This window comes from Colossoma macropomum, unplaced genomic scaffold (assembly GCF_904425465.1).
Source record: "Colossoma macropomum unplaced genomic scaffold, Colossoma_macropomum, whole genome shotgun sequence".
NCBI lineage: Eukaryota > Metazoa > Chordata > Actinopteri > Characiformes > Serrasalmidae > Colossoma > Colossoma macropomum.
Genome location: NW_023494795.1, coordinates 40,267,197 through 40,289,762, shown reverse-complemented (window position 1 = coordinate 40,289,762; position 22,566 = coordinate 40,267,197). Strand labels below are relative to the sequence as shown.

The 22,566-nt window shown below is 37.1% G+C and overlaps 1 protein-coding gene across 2 annotated transcripts in view; it reads left to right on the top strand.

Annotated features, from left to right (window-relative positions):
• Positions 1-22,566, top strand: part of nrxn3b (neurexin 3b) — a 308,570-nt gene that overhangs the window by 236,698 nt on the left and 49,306 nt on the right. For both annotated transcript variants that reach the window (XM_036582439.1, XM_036582438.1), the window contains one exon: positions 10,610-10,791. In XM_036582439.1, the coding sequence (XP_036438332.1) occupies positions 10,610-10,791 (182 nt within the window). The remainder of the gene's footprint in view (positions 1-10,609; positions 10,792-22,566) is intronic.

Here is a 22,566-nt window from a genome sequence, read left to right as displayed (position 1 = left end):
AATTGTCACCATCAGATAATCAGTACTTAAAGCTTTCATCTTTGATCATATGGGTATGAAAACATGTAGCTGTCAAGTAGCCAGTATTGAGAAAACTAAATAGATAAAGAACATTTGCAAATCAAACAAAGAAGCTGCTGGTTTCCTCAGAACAATGGACGGACCACCCCAAAGTTCAGACAGAGGTGGGTAGAGTAGCCTAAATCAATACTCAAGTAAAAGTATGGATGCTTGGGTAAAATGTAGTAAAAGTAGAAAAGTATCAGGTTAAAAAACTATTTAAGTGCTGATTAACTTATAGAACTGCAGTGGAACTTCTTAGTCCATCCAGCTTGTATCAGCACAGGAACTGAAGTTTGAATGACTCTATTTTTCTATTTCAGTCTAAAATAAAATGCTAAAACTTAAAATCTGACATTCCACCAATCACAAAGCAGTACAGATGTTGTCAGTAACAAAACAGAATGAAATTAAACACAAGGGAAGGGAATTAGCAACTAATTATGAATGGCAAATATATAACTGAGTAAAAAGTAGATTTCTTTACTCACTAATATACTTGAGTAGAAGTAAAAGTATTATGATTTGAAAATACTCGGCACAGTACAAATCCATCAGTATTTTACTTTAGTACATGTAGTGTAGTTAATATAACTAGTTACTACCCACCTCTGTGTTCAGACCTCAGCATCACGGAATGTGTTGAGGATTACTGGGATTGTGAGAAGCAGACAATCTGAGACCAAACTGGAGGTGTGTAAGAAATATCCCTGAAGATTCCTTGTTAAAGATTGGAAGCAAATCCCGAAAAGAATGGAAGCTCTAATAAAGGCGAAGAGTGGACACAATAAATACTGAAAAATATGATAAATTTGGTTCTTAAGGCTTCTCTGTAATATTCTGTTAAATACACACACTTCCTGTTTTTTGTCCTGATGTACTTAATGGTCACTTTTACTAGAAATTAAATAAATGAACTGTGGTCTCTGACTTTTGCTTAGTACCACGTGTATTTGGTAAGTAAAGTTGTGTAATAACTCATAAAATGTAAAAGATACTCGATTGTAATTATTTGATTCTTTTCAAGATGCCTTTACTATTGCTTAGAACAGTGATTACCATCCCTCCTTCTGCTTCTGGAAATTCAGGAATATGGATTGCCTAATCCATTCCTCTCTCTTTCTCTCTCTCTCTCGCTCTCTCTCTCTCTCTCTCTCTCTCTCTCTCTCTCACTCCTTCTTTCTGTATCTCTCACTCATGTTTAACATGTTAACGCATTATTCAACTTCTGGCTGTACTACTTCCTTCCTCTCTTGTGAGACAGATGGCAGATCAGGCTGCTCCTTGCAAAAAAAAATGTAAAAAAGGAAGACTAGGCTAGGGCTGTTACGATTCCCTGCTTGAGCCAAATGACTCAGTTCAAATTGCTGCTGTTGTGTTAAGCCCATTTTTAATATTGAACCTTTAAAAAAAAAAAAACTTACTTGATTATTTGTCTAGATAATCGGTATATTACTCAATACCTAATATAATTGATAGTGGCAGCCAGAGTTTAAGTGTGGTCTTCTCTGGATTGGCCTGCATAGTTATAAATCAGAAGGAGTGATGATCAAAGTGTGATGTAACATACACTTTCACTTGTTGACACTGGTGACACTAATTGGTATTTTCTTCCCCACAGGGGAGACCAACAATGCTGCAGTGCTGGTAGAAAAAAAAGTTTGTTTTCTGGCAGATCCATTTGTCATTTAACATTAGACATCATCATTCATTTTATCATTGCATGCTGCAAAAATGAAGTTGCTTTGGAATTAGCTCTTTATTTTTGTCTTCTGTTTTATTAGCAATTATCCCTGTTTGTGTGCTTTTATTTGACCTAGGGGAAGACTGTTAAATTACGTATGTTGTCAAATAACTGTATATAGCTGAAATGCTCATAAAAGCTTGATTCTGAAGAAGGGCTATTTTAAACCTAAAGTGAAAATGACCTTTTTGTTTTGCCTTGTTAGTTCATGTCCCTGGTCATATTAGGTACAGTTTATCATATCATTTTATTTTCCAGGAACAATCTATGAAATGTAAAGACTTTTGCAGGCCTCTAAAGCGTCTTCTGATTTGTGGTTACATCACCATGCAGGGGAAAGTTATATTAACCATTATCAATATCATATTTTACTTCCCCAGTATCATGTGTTACCTCCCCCTTGCACCAGCCCCACCTATCATCAAATGCTCAGCTAGCTCAGATACAGCTACTTAATACTATTTCCACTTGCATTTCCATTTAACATTGGCTTATTAGAAAAGAATGGTCAGAGGAAATCATTTTCCATAGGCGAACCCACAAAATAGTTTGAGGTGAATTCTAAACCTTAAGAATGCTGAGGTTGTGTTAGGGCTGCACTGTTAATCACAGGTGGAATGGTCTCAACGTAATCAGATGTTAAACCTTTGTGGGGTAACAGCCATTGATCTTTGAGCAAAATAATTTGAAAACACAGTAAGATAGTAAGAAAGTTGTAACAAGGCAAACCATTTTTACTGTAAAGCTCATTCTAGAAACAATACAGAGCCAGCCTGGATTTTGAATATTTCTTTGTAGTTTATAAGCAGGCATTCCTGCAGAAGTTACATTATAGCCTATGAAGTGGCTGAGATGCAAGCTCTGTTAATAAACAGTCTTAGTTATAGATAATAATAATGGCTCAAATGGCAATACTACTCTGCTGGCTTAGAAACGGTCTACATGCGCATATTTTCATATTTTCATTTTTTCTCCTTGCTTTTATTCCACTAGTGCCTCAGCACCGCAGCATAATATTGGACCACATCAAACGTATTTGTCCTGTTTTCTATACCGCAGGGAGACAGCTCTGCTGAAAGCCCATGAGATACCACTTTATGAGATAAAAGTACAAACACTGCTCCAGAAGTGTGTGTGTGTGTGTGTCTCATACCTGCCTCTCAGTCTGAGGGCTTCTGGGACTCCCACTGTTCTCAGTATGGGTGCTGGGTAATTGGGTGACTGCAGCAAAGATGGTCACAGAATCATCACACACTCCTATTGGGTGACTGGTTGTGTATGTGTGTCTGTGACAGACAGAGAGAGAAAGAGAGAGTTCTATACCTGGGCCAGGGGTTGCAAGTGAAAGAGAGGCTGAGATTTGCCAGAGTTGATTGAATAATTGATAATTGAAGATGAAGCCACATCTTAATGCCTTTAAGAGCGTTCACATGGGCAGGTTTGGTTTGACTGAACTTAACCCTGGTGCCATTGCTCTGGTGCTTTCACATGTACCTTGTTTGTTGCAGATAAACTGAACAGCTTCTTGGGTTTGTTTTTAGAGGTGTGAACAGTGCCCCCATATTCAGGTGCGCACTAAACATATTAACCTTGGTCTGCCAAAAATTGTAGCTCTTGGTCCACTTCCAAGTGAATCCTGGTTTATTTTGCTGCTGGTGGAAATACATTTTTACGATCGTCCGCACCAAATAAGAGAATTCAAAATCAGGGTTTGTTTTTCTCTTCTTCTAGCAGCACATCAGCACCATACTGTTTGCATTATTTGGAATTTTTAATATTTGATTAATGATACATGCTCATACGAGCTGCTGCTAATAATGGCATTAAAGAAATAAAATAATTGCAAAGCAGTGCGTTTGATTTTGGCACATAATTCATCTTTTTGGCCAGGCATCAGCGACCTTATTGGTTTAATTCAAGTTGACAAACCATTCATTCATAAAGATGTGTAGATCAAGTGAGGTTTATTTTTATTGGTTTGATTGTAATATATGTAGACATTACACCTCTGTATTTTAATCAATGGTAGGGGTAGAATAATACATTTATATCAGTAATAGATGTGAGGGATCAATCTGGATTTTATAAAGTGATAGGCTACTGAATGTTTAAAAAAAAAATAGCGCTGAGTATTTTGGTGAACTTTAGTCGTTGCAGTATGAAACAACTAAAAGAACTAAAAGAAAAGGTACAGTGTCAAAAAATGCCAAACTCTGGTTTGGAATATAGAAAACAAACCAGGTATGAAAACAGCTTTAAGGTTGTGGTTACATTTATAGTTTGGTTCTCTTGGTCTGGACCAACACAGAAAATAGTACATTGTTCCATTGTAGTTGTGGTTCACTTTGCATTTACACTGACATATTTGACATTGAAAAGCTGTAATGAAAGTCATATAGGGACAGAAGTCTGATTGGTAAAATTTTATTACATACAGTAGGTGACAATAGCTAGGATATTATCCACCAAGCTGTACACTGTACTCCGGCTTAAATGAGCACATGGGTTTTATACCCATATCATTTCTTTGTAATGTATTATTATTATTATTATTATTATTATTATTATTATTATTGTTGTTGTTCTGGGGTTCTCTGATTAGCTGAGCCACCTTTGAAGCAATTGTAAAATACTCAATATACACACATATATTGCTTTAGAATGTCGCAAGACAAATATAAAATAAGATGTGTGTAAAATCTACAAGCACGCTTAGGCCAGGGTACATGGTTCCAAAAGTTCAGGGGATATTATTTAAGTTACCGTTGCAAAATGTACATTATATGTCCAAAAGTCTCCAATGGGGCTGGGCAAGATGACAACATATATAGTTATTGTGATAAATTTTGTCACAATACAGCATGCTTTTCTGAGCATATTGTGAGTACCCTCAGTACCCATAGGACATAGATCAACTGCTTGTTTTATTATAAAGAGAGCACATTTTGTCTCGTGTAACTGGATTTAGAGCAAAACAGTATGCCAAATATTGAATAAAAATCATTGTATTCAAAGTTGATGAAAGTATTTTTTTAAATGTAGCACTACTGGCTTTTTTTCTCTGTTCCAACTTATCTGAAAAAATAAATATTGTGACAAAGTATATCATGAAAATTTCTTATGTTTTGCAATATTTATATTTTTGCCATATTGTCTCTTATTGCACCTCTTATTAGTAAATTCTGCTTTAAGGTGCACATATTACTGACACAAGTATTTGACGCAAGTGCTCAAATAAAAAGATAGAAATAATTGCAAAGCAGTGCGTTTGATTTTGGCACATAATTCATCTTTTTGGCCAGGCATCAGTGACCTTATTGGTTTAATTCAAGTTGACAAACCATTCATTCATAAAGCTCATAGAAAAAAAATGCTAATAGAATGTGACAAAATGCAGCTCTCTGGAATGATGGAGCACCATCCAATACCTTAAGGATGAGTTGGAATGGCATTGTAATCCAGAACTAATCTTCCCAACATCAGAACTTGCCTAAATCACTTGTAAATACAGTCAGGCCCATAAGTACTTGGACAGTGGCACAATTTCTGTTAATTTGCCTCTGTATAGCACCAAAATGGACTTGACATAAAGCAGTCGAGATGGGATTGAAGTGTGGACCTGTAGCTTTAATTCAAGGGGTTTAACTGTGTTGTTGTTGTTGTTTTTTTTTTACTTGGTTTGCATGGCCAGATACAGTTGTCAGAACTGAAGCTAAATTGAACCTTTTTTCTTACAGCAGACTTGTTCCATATAAATGGGTTTTACTAAATTTGACAGTTTTGCATAACTGTGATCATTAATATACTGTTTTGCCAATTGATTGTTGCTAAAGTACTCAATGGCACACATTTGCATTTGTATAACTAGTTTATAGTATTAGTAGTTAAAGGCTGTGGTTTTCTGTACTTTGACGAGGGTGCTTCCAAGTCTGAGTGAATAGTACTGAATACTTGGTGATAAAGTGTTGCACAGAGGTGAACCATCTCACACATTTGTATTTTTAATGAACTGCATTAGCTCTACTACCAGTCTCTTAAAAATAGGAGGCAGCTGGTCAAAGCATATAGTTAAAAGGTGAAGATTAGGTGACATGATTGTTTAGAACAGTTTATGTTGCCAGTTTAAATGTGACTTGTTATATATTTTTGATGTCAGCACCGAGTACAAGAAATACATGAAACATCCGATTGACTTAATTGACTTCATACAAAAGCATGTTATCAGTGTTCTCAATCGCATTTTCATGATAATAATGCTGAGAATCCATGTAATTCCACATAAATTGAAAAAGATTTTACCCACTTTGTTGACACCCATGGACAAAACAGGGCTCCCTAATCTTTAAAATCCTAATTTAATCCCTGCTGCCAACATACTTTATAAGCATAAATAAATAGTTAAGAAGTCAGACTTTAGACTGTTCTTTAGACTCTTATCCAGGGCATAGCATATAGATGTTTTACACAATGGTGAATATATTTGGCTCAAATAAGAATGAAATATTATTAGAAAAGCCTTCTTAAGAGACATGACTATGTTTGGTATTGAATAAATCAAAAGACTGAAACCAACAGGGGGGACTTTTTAAAAAAAATAAATACATTTGAGGCAAAGAAAAAACAAATACTGAAGAGATTTATTAAGGATTTTTTACATGGTGAAGACTAATGCAGGGACGTATCTACAGTTATTCTGAAAATAAGACAGAGTATCATTCTCATAATGCAGTTTGACACAAACACAATTAAAAAAAACACAGTTGATGTCAGGTTTTAGAATCATTTATGAGGGAGGAAGAAATTTTCCTGTGTTTGACAGCTCACCTTATTTAGTTCTGTATTGAAGGTTTTTTAATGAATTTTTCTTCAGACTGGAATTAAAGAGCCACAAACTGTTGCAGAAGATGCAATTTAAACCAATGAATTTATACATAAACCACCAGATGTAAAAAAGCTTTCAGCAACTGTTAAAAACAGTTTCATAGTTACTGCTTTCTATTTTCACTCTCAATGTTGTGGAATGCAAAATAGCGTGTCAGTGCAGTGTGTGTGTGTGTGATACAGTATGCAGTGTGAGGACTGAAGGGTATTCTCGTGTATTAAGCAAATTCTCTGAATGAGATAATTGACTCCCTGGGGTTTGGCATGTACATCAGAACCTCATGTACACTGCAGCAGTGAAGCAGGATGGCTCATGCAGAATGAATCACTAAGAAGCAAGAAGTGTTGCTCTCATTTCACCAGGTTGAAAAAAATAGGTATACCTTAAACTAATTCAGTCTGCACAGACAATAATTACTTACAGTCACAAAATGCTGTCTTTTGATACCATGAATTAAGTGGTGATCTGAAACGGCATATCCATGCTTTCACTGAGCTATGCCAAATCTACTCCAAGGCGAGATCACCAATGCTATACCAATAAGAGTGTTATTCAAGCTAAGTTAGTTTTACTAGGGGAGAATCTGTAATATAATTTGGGCCTTGACTGGCCAATTGTATGGGATGCTCACTCAAATCTGCCTGCTTGAATATTCCCCAGAATACCACAGATAGCTATGATTGAAATATCCAAACAGTCCAGATATTCACATCAGCTTTACATGACACATTCAGTAGCAATAACAACATGGGGCACTGCAAGCAGGGCAGTGAAAAAGACTGAAAGACTGACACTGCAGAAGGAGCACCTCATTTTGATAAAGGAACTATGTGACATTGTGCTCCATTTTAGCCATATATTGTCTTCTGGCTGCCAAAAACAGATGTTGTCTATTACCAGGTTTTCTTATTGCATTACTGTAAAGATTATTAGGTTCAACAAATTATTAAAGGTAATTTGCTCTGGAATTGTTATTTGTGAGGCATGAAACAATGTTGCAGATTTGTTGTGAATTGAAATCACACTTGGAGGCTTGAGAGGCATTGCCCTCTGTTTGAATCACCTCATTTGCGGTCTCAGGTGATAAAATCCCAGCCGATTGACCTGGTGTCCACCTTTTCATGAACATTGCACAACAGAATGGTGTTCTTCCTCCATTTGTTCATGTGAGACAGCAGCATCAAATAAGGAGGAGATGGAAAGTGTGCCACATGCTGGGAATCATGCGATGGTACCCATGATTCCTTCTCCTGTGTATTGCCCCCAGAACTGTATGAGGATTTCTTCAGCTGTGTTATCACACTGATTTGTTCCAATGACTTTCTTTGATCTCTTTATTAAGCTTATTGTATGCCTGTTGGATACGCTTCACATAAATTCTGATATTTTAATCCCAGTGCCTGTGAGACCTGACCTCAATTGACTAAGATGCAGTTTCAGGGCTCTGTGAACGATATTAACAACATTGCAAAAGTGATGTTTATGAACGTTACAGATTTAGGTAGGTAACACTGTGACTTTAGGCTTAGGTTTAGGTTCTAAAGTCTAAGGATACTTATTTGTGGAGATACGCATTTGTTGGTGACGCTTATGTTACCACCTTTTTCTTTTTCCTCTTTTTTTTCCACTTTTTGCCTGGGAAAGAGCTCTGTATAAGCAGCTTGGAGGTCAGGAGTTGAGCCCAGTGGTCAAGAAAAGGGAGCCAGCTACCAGTTAAGGCAGTAGAGCGCACTGTTAAAAGAACTTACTCAGATGTAAGACTAGGTTCTACTCCTCTGTGACCACTAAGTCAGTTTCAGAGCAATTCACCATAGGGTAGCATATAAGAACCACAAATAAACTTTTGCCTCTTTTCCACTGTAGGGCCAAATGGTGCCCATGGTTGTACTCGTGCTGTTCACCGCTGATGTGGACCTGTGAGACCGGTTACGGTTTCGTTTTCCATCTTTAGTGCTGCTAAAACAGAAAGCTGCGACACCACTCGAACACCAGCCACTTGACATGATCTCGGATTCTTTGTCCCCTAAATGGGTGTTATTTGAGCATCAGTTACTGAAACTGAGCCTGTTCTATGGTGGCCCTGCTGAAAAAGGACCATAAGAAACCATTAGGATTAGCATAATGATTTTGCTTTCTAATGGTAATTGGCTTAATGGGTTTCAATAGAGACCACTAGTTTCCTATAGAACACCTTTAGATCCCATTAGGAAACCATCAAATGCATTTAGAATCAGCCATCGGTCACCTGTTAAACCGTTATTTTGCATTGTGATATCAACGCATTAAAAAGCCAAAACCCATCACAAAACCATCAGGAACCAACAGAAATGCTTAATAGTTTCTATATTTTTTTCAGCAGGGCAGTTAGATGAATCGAACCTGTACTGGGGTGTTCGGATCTCACCAGCTAAGCTGGCTAGGAGCAAGGAGCCAGCTATCATTAGCTTAGCTGGGAGGCTACCAAGCCATATACAACAGAACATGATTATTTTTGGCTTTCTGTCCGTGTAACACAAGTCTTTGCTTCCTCAGATTTGAGTCATCTAAATTCGTGTCACTAAAGCCTTTGTTAGTCAGAATCTAGTAACGTTCTGTGGTGAGAAGAGCTAGCAGCATGCTAGATAAACTAATACTAACCAGCTACTCTCTTCAGGTTAGCAGCGCTGTTTAATATGAAAGAAGTTGTTGTTAGATTGAAACTTTGATGTTTATTGAGTGGTGGATTTAAAATTGTGCACTGCTTTCATTTATTTGGCGTCTGTGTGAGCAAATTGAACTTACTTGATTATTTTCTCATTTGACATAACACAGAATGCGGTGGCACAGTATTGACATAAATATTGACCTAATCCACGAATAGCTATGTCATCACATCATCCCACCAAACAGTTCTGTGGCCCCGAACACTTAGCTAACTGCATTGAGAAAATTGCACTGAGCCCATTTTTAAGTGTTCTGTGTGGAACCGTGTCCATGTGGAAATGCCACTAGGTTACCCTCCTTTCTCAGAACCATTACAGTGGAAAAGAGGCTTTTGAACGATATTTCAGTGTCTCAAATGCAACCCTGGGAAACTACTAAGTAGTTTTTGATCTGTTTCTGTTAATTTTTTTTTTTAACCCAGTTTTCTCCCCAATTTAATCGTCTCCGATTCCACCCACTAGTTAGGACTCCCCCAATCACCTGATACTATCAACGCTAGGAGGGTGAAGGCTTACACAGGCTTCCTCCGAGACCTGTGAAGCCACGCTTCTTTTCGAACTGCCGCTCATGCAACGCCAACCGCCAGATCTGTTACGTCAGCTAACAGACTGACTAGCTTCGCGTTAAGTGATGGGGGGAGAAGGAGGGGCCATCCTACCCACCCAGAGAGAGCGAGGCCAATTGTGCTCTCTTGGACTCCCGGCTACAGACGGCTGTACTCGCGATCTCCTGATGATAGGGCCAACGCTTAGACGGTTGCGCCACTCAGGAGCACCCTTGTTTTTGTTACAATTAAAAAGTAATCAGGAGTGAGTGAGTGTTTGTATCCTGACCTTTGTGCTTTGATATGTTAAGAAGTGCAACAGGCTGAGCTGCAACCTAACTTTTGGGATAATTCACTCTCCTGATAAAACAAAGAAGTCAGCGGGTTAATGTTTTAGAGTAAAAGCTAAATCATGAAGCTGGTTGCTGCTGGTTGCGTGCACTTGAGGTGACATCATGTTAGGAAATTCTTCCTAGTATCAGTGAGGCAGATTCAGTTCAGTAATGCTCAATGACTAATCAGACAACCACTGTGCAGCATCAAATGAATGAGTATAAATGACACAGTGTACTCAAATTATTTAACTTTTCATTTCAGTGTATACATGTTATATTGAAAAAGGATAAAGATCACCTAAATTGATTTGACATCTTGTCTTTTCCTCATCTCTCTACAGCGGGAGCCACATATATCTTTGGAAAAGGTGGCGGATTGATTACTTACACATGGCCCAGCAATGAACGACCCAGTACAAGAACAGACCGACTGGCTGTAGGCTTCAGTACCACCATCAAAGATGGCATCCTGGTTCGCATTGATAGTGCTCCTCGACTGGGTGACTACATCATGCTGCATATTGTGAGTTTCATCACCACATACTTAATTGATGCTTGCATTGAGTCAATTAGTGCTTCCTTTAGCGCTGACATTTTATGCATCAGAACTTGGCCATGAAAATCTGCATCATTAGGGAAAAATAATTTAATTTCAGTCAGCTTATATCACATTTTTGTCCTTGCCAGTATGTTTGTTTGAATTCCGTATGATGACTCCCAGTTCTATGTTATATTGCGCATCCATACTACAGCTTGACTCGATACATAATGTGCCTCCTCAAATTACTGAAATAATATGCTTAGTTTAAAGAAAAAAAAAGCAATGAAAAAACTCTGTAGTACTCAATCACCATCACTTCCGATTTCATAGGGGTAGATACTAAGTAATGCTGGGACTGTGGATCTTTCTGGAAAAGGGACAAGCAAAAAAAAATGTCAGAATTCGATGTACTGCTATTTTTGCAGCAGTTTCAGGCACAAATTCTGCCTATGCATTATGTACAAAACTGAAACACTAGCCTGCACATGCAGTTTATGGTCAATGTGCATGAAATAAAACAAATGCAGTTCACTCATAGGAGTCAGAACTTTACAAAATGTAATAATAAATTAAGATATATGATATGCAAAATAGCTTCTCTCTGTTATACATTCTCATAGTACCATGAGATATCAAAACTATATACTTAACCAGAGCGAAGTGTCACAGGTAAAATGCCCTTCCGGTGACTCTTCCATGCAGATCTTGTTTGTGCAAGCAGTGCTGCACAGTAAAATGGTGCACCGCTACTCCTGTCTCAGCTAAACCTTCCTTCAGGTCATTTGATGTCATAGAGGTTTTGGTTTGCCTTTCTGGCAGCATATTAGTGTTTCTATCTAAGTGGTTCTTGGTTTTCGAAAAAAAACCTGTCCTCACAACTACCTGCAATTATAAGCACCTGCCGTTTTCTATTAGGGCCAGTAGAAATTTTAAAGTTTTACATTCAAGACCAAACATAACGTTTTTACAACAAGCAGCAAAGAAGGAATCCTGACTGAAGTATGTGGCGATGGATATGTTTGTTGCTTCCGGTGGAACCTTTATAAGATATATGACATAATAGACTGTAAAATTTCATAACAAGTTAACTGTTAACTGGTTGCCAGTTCTCCTCATGTCTATGAGGCAAACTCTAGTACAGACCTTCCAAAGGACAGTGCAAAAAGCAGTAAATCCAGGATTATCACTAATAAATGATACCTGTTTTTACTGACACACATTTGTTTCACTATCACAATGTCAGAAGTGATATCACAATACAAAGTGAAAAGTAAATTTTATTCAACATTTTTGTTCCTATTTATCAAGGACATCAGCAATTCTAGAGGGCAATGTGATAAATAACATACAATAAATAAAAGACGGAATATCTGGAAGACAGAGTGACGGGGTTTTTAAAACCGGCAGAGTGAGGGACTAATGGACTGTTGCTAGAATCTTTAAGAGTCTTAATAGGACAATCTGCTGATGCAAGAAAAAAATGATGTTAACAAGAAAAAAAAGATGCATTTATTCCACCAGACTGAAGGTCTTTTTACTCTGATAGTCTCTGAGGTGCTAGCATGCCATCTGTTCATTAAAATAGAGGGCAAGGCATTCGACATAGGAGATGAAGTGAGCAAGAGAGATACAGCGACCGAGTCACAGACCTGATATTAGTAGGTTCGTTTGTTGCCAAATATGTGGTGTCTTGTCCTCGAAACAGTACTTTCAAATCTTGCTTTTTTATTCTCTTTTAGTAAAATGTATTTTTTTTTGTTTTAATGAGTTTACCAAAACATACAACTGATCAAAATGTGGAGCAGTCAATCTGTTCTCTAAAGTGATGGAGCACCACTAATACCTTTGGGATAAGTTGGAGCACCCCCTGGCACCACATTAGCCCTGGACAACCGTTGTGCCCCCTCAGCCTGTGTCTTACACCAAGGTGCTCCCAAGCAATATTTAGCTTAATAGCCTTAATACAGTAAATGTATTATAAATAGCTGTAGGCAAAAAAAAGATTAAAAATGGGTTAAAATAATTGCTAACAGATAGCATAAGCAACTGTGGTTGTGTCTGCCAGTATGATTCATCCTTACAGATTAAAAGCAAAAGCTGAAAAATCGAACAAAAAAAACTCAATGCTGGCATTTGCATATATGAGCTTTAATTTGACCTAAATTTAGGAAATTGATTATGTGCACACCTCCCAAAATAATTGAGGTTCATCCTCACTGAGGATTCTGCTTCTGAGCTGAAGTGGCATTTGTGATCCAGAACTAATCACCCAACATCAGTACCTGACCTTAGTAATGCTGTTGTGGCTGAATGCAGTCAAATCCTCACAGCAATATTCCAACATCTAGTGTAAAGCCTTCCCAGAGCAGTAGATGCTTCCCCTTCAAATGTGTTAAGCTGTCCAGTGACATTGCGTAAGTGGCAGTTTAAAAACAAGTGTCTGGCTTCACTCATCTCAGAGGAAGCTTATGCCAGCCTTCACCCCTTCCAACTTGGTAACATAGTCTGATGGTGCGAGACCTAGCTAGCAAGTGGCATCACCCAAAACTAACTACGGAGAAAACTGGGTAAAAATGTCTGTCCATAAATACATACATAAATAAGTAAGTAAAAGTACTTAGATGGCACAATGACCTAGATTGTCTGACAATCTCCACTTGAATTTAGAAGTGGGAACAGAAAAAATATGTGTAGTTGGAGGTAATTGAAATCACAACAAGCAGACACTGACTGAGAAGTTTGAACAGGAAGATGAACGTGAAAGTGGTTTTCAGTTAAATTGTGCATTCCATCTGATGCTGAACACATCTCCTAGCCCATCAGGAACAGAGATGAGATTTCTCTCACTCTCCCTCTTGCTCGTTCGCTCTCTCTCTCTTTATTTGTCTCTCTCTTCTGTGTCAAGGCTTTCGGGAGGTGGATGATTTATACAGTCTAACAGAGCTTTTGTAGTGGATTGGGAGTCCAGAGAGTATTTATTTGTTTTCATGCCAGTGGTGGTCAGAGAAATCAGAAAAAGGGGAGGGGTGGTACATGTTAAAATGTAGCACCTTGTTTGTTGAATTACTCTGTTGGGTTAGAGCCAAACATTGCAAGCATGATGCTTTAAACTGCTACTGTTCTTTTTCTCAGTTTGCATTAGATGGGTTTGAACGCTGTTCCCATATGGATTTTGCTGTTTAATTGTGTTTCAAAAACATCTAGATGAGGAATTGTGTAGTACTGTGTTAAAACTACAGGACATTTTTGTCAAAATGTCATTCTTCATAGCTGTAAACTATAGGTCAGTGTTCGTAGTACAGGCCAATATAATGTCTATACTGGTATTGGTGGCCTTTTTTGGGGAGCTGGGCAATGGGGACTTGATAGGTCACCATGGGTGCCACCATCCCTACTTAAGCTAATAGTTATTGTGTTATTTGGCTGTTATTAGGTTGTTAAGTAAATTGCTTGGTTTTCAGTCCTGGATATCATTGGGCATTGTCTGTCAATTATTTTTAGAAATTTCTGTCCTACTAGAACTTAGAAGTTATGTGACACGTTCTGATTCCTCATTGCAATTCTCTGCACGCGTCTGCTTTTTAAATTACACAACTTTTACCAGTGCTGGAAGGCAATTGCAAGTGAAAACCGCTGCGGTTTAGACAATATTCGGAACAAGTGGACAAATAGGCTCGTATAGAAGACTACACTCATTAGCATGTTTACTGCACTAGTCAGCTTGCAACCGGACTTAACCCTGCGATTTAGATAGCTAACATAAAAGGTAATTTTATTGTTTAGCTAAATAAATTAATGAAATAAATATGTTTAATAAATAAAATATGATGAAGGCTCTTTCTGCCTAGGCATTTCAGTGCAACAGCAACAAAGGAAGTGGAAACATTTCTAAAGGTTATGTGGCACTGTTTGAGTGAAATATTACATAAAACACACATACTTATTGTAGAGTTTGGGTTCCCTGAATTTTTCTGTATAGCTCTTTTTGGTCCACTCTTTAGTCATTCTGTTTCTATTTCTTCTTTTTTTTTCAAATTTATTCTGACTCTGATCCTGTGGTGCCCCAAAGCCTGGTCCAGAAGATCTACCAGCCTGATGAGTTTAGCTCAAATGTAACACAGCTGGTCCAGGTAACAAAGGCCTTAAGGGGTGTCTGAATATTAGAGCCATGTATGTTAGATCTCCGGGACCAGGACTGGACATCTCTGGTCTATAGACACCACTAACTGTGGTGTAGATATTACGTGTCAGAACTGTTTAGTTGGAACGCTTTTCATAAATTCTAGTTAACTGCAACATGTCTTATTTGCCAGCTTCTTTAGTTTCTTTTGATAGTTTGTAATACAAAATTATATACAGTTCAAAATACATCAAAACTAAAAAAGTCCTTTTTGGAAATGTGATTTCTGTCTGGTCAACATTTACAGTATTATGTAAGGATTCCCTTTGGTTCAAAACAGTCAAATCCAAGCATACTATATCAGGCTTGTAAACTTTATTTTACCATAGAACAGCAGTACTCAAGCATGGGTTCATCAAGTTTATTCACACAGATTATTGTATCATCTGACACCATGATACTGTATATATGTGGAAAATATCATGACATTGAATTTTAACATCATTTTCTTCATTTTTCACTTGGAGTTAACCCTGACACAAACATTTTAACCTCATAAAGGGAATTTTAATAATGTGATGCACTGAGTCAAGGACAGGAGTAGGGAAAACATTTAAATGTACAGTACATGGGTAGTCCAGGGCCAGGATTGGAAAACACAGCTGTAGATAACACTCTTCATACTGTCTCAGAATGAAGAACTGGCACTTTCCATGGCTTTGTCACAAGCTTCAGTGTTGACATTCCAAACATCATGTGAAGACCCAAGAGAACCATGGCTGTCAGTGAAACCACTGAAGGCTGACAGCTGCTGAAATTATAAGAGCTTGTGTACATGTTCAGAGCCATACAGGAAAGAGTGAGCAAGGCAGAGGAAAGGGAAGAGTTAGACAAATAATGCGCTGTAATTATGTGTTCCCCTAAGGCGTAGGCCCTGGCCAGCCTCCTTGTTGTGTATTTCATGAATTAGGGTAAGGAAAGTGAGAATTTTTGTTCTTGGACAACCTTTCCTCAGGGGATAGGCTTGTTTTCTGCACTTCATTGCTAGTCTGAGGATCTCAGCACAGAGTGTGTTTTATGGTTGGGGTGTGTGTGTGCTTGTGTAGATGTGTGTTAAAGATTGAAAGAAACAAATATGGAGTTGTACAGAGCCTGAGAAAAAAAGAAAACAGACTGTAAAAAAAAAAGAAACTGGAACTTTAAAATGAGTAGACCTGGTACTTATGCTTTATGTGGACCCTGTTGTCTCTTAAATAGTCTGTAAAGTTAATGCAAACAATATGGGCATATGGGCAAGTTCTCTTTATTGAAACACTCACTTCAACAGTGAGTCTTTACAAAGACTAGAAATGCCCAGCCCAGCACAGGGAGGGGAGAACACAGGAGGACACAACACGGGATGGTAGATAAACAGTTCACTACAAATAAACCCACTGCTTCACTGATAACAGCAGGCAGTGATATCACCAACAAATTTCCTTTTTACACCCGGAGAGTGTTCCATTCCGAGAGCCACCTTGCATTTCCACACCCTCTAAGCTCCCCACAGCAGTGTGACCCATGGTGGACGCCACTATGTTTGATTCTCTCCGTAAATTCATACATTCATTTATCTTTAACCTAGCAATCACTTGAAAGAAAATGTCTAAATTAAAAGATTAGCACTTACATAGAAAGCAGTTGTTGACGTGATAAAGTTCAGCACTAGAAAATAAATCCACTGAGATGACAAATTTCTTATCTGTTCTCACTATAAGACACGGAGTGGAAGACTGGCTCCTCCCAAACATGTAATGTGTTCAATTTGGCTAGAACAGAAAGATGTCTTTCACTGAAAAAAAGTGAAGCACTTGCAGACAGCAGAAAATGGATTTCAGTATTTTGTGCTTGATTAACACTTTAACATACTTTTTTAAAAATGGATATTTCTATGAATTTGAACATAAATGTCTGAAGTGCAGTTTAGTTTGTGCTCCACCGATATACACAACTTTTTATTATCTGCAAAATTCCTGACAAAATTATGCAAAATTATGGCTCATGTTGTAAGGAACCTATGAATAAAGTCAAAAAACCTCTGTCTCCATCCCATTAGTATCAATCAACAGTTCTCTCTAGTGTGCCCACTCTAGTGTTGTTAGTTGTGCAACATGATTAATCATTTTTCTTCATTCTGATTGTTTCAAAATATTGTGAGAATATTGAATTGTGAACCTAATATTGTGAATCAGATCAAATTATGGTTTGAATGTATCATTACACCCCTTAGTAAAACACAAATGATGAAAAATAAGAGGCAATTAACATAAAGCAAACAAATTATAGGAAGCCCCATCCATATTGGTACTGATATCAGTTATCAGGATTTTTAGTTTCTTAAAATCTCTATCTATCACAATTTTCATATCAGCCCAGCCATTTATTCTTCTAATGATAGTTTAGATGTGCTGTGTTGAAGTATAGTGTCTGATCCAGTGCAGTGAATTTTGTGAGAGCTTTAACTAAGTTTCATTTTCTTTGTTAGCAAAAAATCATAACATACACTCTACCACAGGCTATCCGGATTGCACTTGTTTCTAAAGGTACGTCTAAGTGCTAGCAGTCTATTGAACAATGACATGAGAATAGACCTTGTATTTGACTGAGAGGTCTTAATCATTGATAATGTGCTGTAAAATTCTTCCAGTGTATTTTACAAAGATTTATAAAGAGGCTACAGTCCTTCTTCTTCAAAAGAAAAAGACTTGAATTTTTATGTCAGTCACAGAAGTTCAATATTATTAAAGTCTAAAATTCTGAGCTTGCTAGCACCAGAGTTGCTATAGAGAAATGTATGCTTCCTTGACATTACTGAATGTCAGTTAGTAATCCGACAATGCTTGACCAGTTTTTGTCTTGCTAAACAAAAATCAGTGTACAAAAAGGTTTCAAATTTCTGATGTTAACTGCTTACGTATCATTTCCTGTAAGACCAAGACAACTTGCTATATAAAGAACATCCAAAAGACAGTTGAAATAATTGGATATGTGTATCGATCACAGGGGTCATGGCCTCTTTTCCTGCCAAGGTTTGATCATGTCAACAGCCAGATGTGTTCTCTCCTTTCATAGCACAACCTCAGATCAGCATTACACACCACACTGCTCACTAGCGCTGTATGACTAGGAATGATTATGTTTACCACTTGTCTGCCACTTTGTTTTTTCATGGGTCAGTTTTTGTTCTTGCACCTTTTTAACCTTTGGCTGTCCCTACATGTCAGGCAAAAACAATGGGTTATGATTGGCATATTTACTTGCCAGTCATATGCTCTCACAAGCCACGGCTGGTGTGTTTCATAGCTTACTGTGGCCAAGAACCGCATACTTTGGCAGGAATGGACGACTTGGCTGACATGCAGTATAACCAACCACAGGCTATTGTATTCGTCTGATGTGTAGCTGCAGGCAGTTGATACTGATACAAAAACCAACAAAAACAGACCCATGGGAAAAAAAACTGATATGAGCATCGGCAAACACGCTAGGATATCTCGCTTAAAAGTTTTAAAGAATAAAATGCTGTGAATTTCACAGACTTTTTCAATCCAGTGACTTATACCCTTATATGTCTTAAAAGCTTCTAGTCATTGTGGTGGGTGAAGCAGGCAATAGTGTGTTTCCTGTCAGACTAATAAAACCTACTGAATGGCATTCTGTATGCATGTGGGCAGAGCTTCTGAGGCTAACATATGGTGTCTTTGTCAAAGTAGACAGTGATGAAACTAAACAAGCCCAATAGTCAGTACCTGTTGAACAACGCATTGTGTCAAATAGCCTAAACGAAGCGCAATGTTAGATTATAATTTGCTAACGAAGCGCAATGTTAGATTATAATTTATCATAATAAATATTTTATTTTTCTCTGCAGTCAAATGCAGTTATTGGTTACTTTTTCTATTATTTCCTTCAGCATATATTCTTACATTTATGGAACTGTTTTGTATTCACTTGTTATTATCATACTGGACTTCAACAGGATTTTTAATTTGCCAGACTTACAGTGTTTTTCTGGTCAATTGATCTATTAACTAAAGGAAGCCCTAAAGTAAAGTGTCTCCTGTACATTTAAAGCCACAATACCTTCACTGACTATTGGAAAACTAGTATTTCTTCAAATCTATGTTCTGATTTTTTGTTTTTTATTTATGGATGTGCAGCATGTTCACTTAAAATGTTGAGAATTCAAGTTCAGAGCAAAATGTGCCTATTAATTTTTTGTCTTTATCTTTTCTAATCCTCTGTGACCAACCTAACATTCATGAGCTAGGATTCGTATTAGCCTCCCGCACCAGGGCATTAGCTTCCTACACCAATTATTCTTATAGAATTTGAGAGTAAAGTGCTTCCACTACTTGGGAGACAGTGCCTCTTAACGGCAAGTTCAGGATTGGCACTATGAACTAGATGCATGCGTTTTTGTTTCCTGCGTTAATCTTTCCATTAGTGCTGCATAAGGTGTGTGACTGTGCCAGCAGAAACTGAAATGCATCTGCCCTGCAGATGCCTAAAAAGCAGTTGTTGTTTCTTTCATCCCAAGTCTCATTTTCTCATGTATTTGCAAATCTCCAGGTCCAGTTTCACATTCCTGTGTAATTCTAAGATTTTCTGCTTTTTAGTATAGTGTATGATAACTCTTTCAGATCATTTAAATTAGTTTCTCTTCATTTTAATCGAGAAACCCCAATCAAGGGTTTTGTTGTACAATTTGACCCATTTTCAAATTTTGAATAACACTAGAGTAACTTTTATTAGCCCTCATTCTGAATTGGGACCTTAATTAAGAGATTAAGCCCTCTCATTTTGAATTGGACTTCAAAAGAAATGCCTTAGACATAATTTTTCAAAATGAACCATGCAAATATCCATTGAGCTTCAAAGGATGTCATGCCTGGGGTGATACTATTGGAGCATGGCCTATAATAATAATAATAATAATAACAATAATACCTTTATTTTTAAAAGCACCTTTCATACATGAAAATGCAGCTCAAAGTGCTTCACAGTGAAATTAAATAAAACATTAAAATCATCTCTGTAAAACAGTAAATAGCAAAATAAAAACAATTAGCAAGATAAAACAATGAAATGCTTATTTAGTAAAAAATTATAATAATAAGCATTAAATATGAAAATGTATAGAAAATAAAGTATAATAAACATGAAAAATAAGAACAATAACATGAATAAAAATAAGATTTGAAATAAAAAAAGAGGAACAGAATGGAGCAAAAACTAGAATGCTAAGCTAAATAAAACATTTTCAGCTGATTTTTAAAACTAGTAACGCCTGACGAATATTAATTGGTAAAGAGTTCCAGATTTTTGGTGCGTAAAAACAGAACACTGCTCACCAGTCTTTTTGTTCTTCGTCCCGTGTGTGTATATATATATATATATATATATATATATATATATATATATATATATATATATTTCCACTCAAAATGGCCATTAAGTATTAGATATAAAATAGTGAATGCCTGGCAGAATATGTTTCAAACTGTGCTTTAAGGTCATCAAGTGCTGCTTTACTGAAGGTTCCCGGGATGAAGAACAAAAAGACTGGTGAAGCAGTGTTCTGTTTTTACACACACATATTATTTGGGGCTATTTTGAAACTCAAGGTCATAATGCATTGCTTTTCTACTGTACAGTTTTCCCTCTCCAGGCATAAAAATCTATTTAAAATATGCAAGTGAAGATTCTACAAAGGCTTGGTTATGAAAAGTCCAGTCTACCAAAGAACTAGGCCACTCAGTGATATGGCCTTAATACTGTTTGAAGGAGGAAGCAGATAACCTAGATTTGCTTTGCTATTTATCCTGCCATATTAGCTTTTCAACACTACCCCACCACCCACATTCATTTGAGAGATCCTCAATCTATCTTAACCAGCAACCATCATAGAAGGCCAGCTACACAGCCTCTGCAAGAGAGAGCCAGATGATAAGGGTCTTACTGTATTAAAAGCAGCTTTATGATGTCTCACAGCATGGGGTGCTCCAGTGTTTCAGATGTATTTCTATTCATATCCCAAAATTTGTCCAGAGCTTTTGATGTTCATTAGCATTCATGTTTAATTACAAGTAGGCGTTTACATTTAATAACAGCTTCATCACAGTTTATAATACTTTAGACACATTTGTTACAGTAGGTGGTATAGTCAGTACCTTACTATGGATTAGCAGTTCATGGCACTGGGAAACCAGAAACTTCCTCGCTGGTTTTTAAAGTATGCATTGATCTCTGTTTTAATAATGGTCTTCTCAGTGGATAAATCCTTAGTTGTGTTTTGAATATGGACTCATTCTGGCCTGACAGTTTGTCTTCTTAATGCTTTGTCAATGCATCGGACATCACAGTAAGACTTAACTCAGTTACTGAAAACACTTTTACAAAACACAGAGATGGCCACCTGCCAAAAATATACCTCACATTTGGCTCTGGTATAAACTGACCAAGAAGGACTGTTGATGTGGTGACACACCTTTGTTGATAGTGCAGGTGATACAAATTTACAGCCAATAGCAAAATAAAAGTAATATAGTCAGTAATATGTATGGAATTTAAAGAGGGAATAATAAGCCAGTGTTGAATCCATACTAACTTTTTTTCAGAACTGTCCCAGAACTGTCCTGAAACATTCTGTCAGCCATCCCAAAGAGAAAACTGGATGTCCAAAATCCCATTTCTTTTGTTTACAAGACTGTTACATGTATTGAAATGTATGGAATCCTTATTCTGCTATAGACCCACCAGAATTATGAATGTCACTACTAGCCTATCCAGTAAATCAGAAATATAATTGAATATTAATTACAGCTTGAGCTGAAAAAAAGTATAATTTACTAGGTATCCATAAATTCCAGAAATCAGTACATAAATTAAGTTAAAACTTGTTTTTTTGTTACTCCTCCATTTATCATTTACCTAGCTGTTTGTTAGCTTTGATTACAGCACGTTTATTTATCTATTGTACATTTTTGTAAATGTGGCATGTCTTAAATGACTTGGTGGTATTTAATACATTATTTCCTAGTCATTATGCACAACAAACCCCCAGCTGCTATAGATTGTGAATGGTACTGCCATATTCATAGGTTTAAATTTTTACTGAACTCCAAAATATAGTTATCTGCTCTGCTTTCACAAGTCTGATGCTGAAAACTGGAAACTGTGCCTTGACGTTTCCACATTAAAAATGATGTGAAATCTTAGTGTGCTTAATTTGTACAGTGCAGTTCGAATACTTTCAATTTGCCAACCCTGTTTCAATGTCATTAGCATGCTTCTTAATGGACTTGCACTGCACTGTATTCCCTTTTGGTTGCTGTTTAATGAACCCAAAGCCATATGAAACACACGTGCACCGCAGAAGCTTTTAAATAGCCACAAGTTGGAGCTTAAAAACGTCCTGCTGTTATAGTAAGCGCTGTGGATTACAAAGGAGACATCCAACCACTTGGCATTAGGGCTTTTTACAGGCTTCAGATATTCACTAAACGACTTTCTGAACAAATTATTGAATACTCATTCTCGATACTACCCTTAAAGGGCCCGTGTCACAGCAGTTTTATTTAGCGATGAGTTTTCAT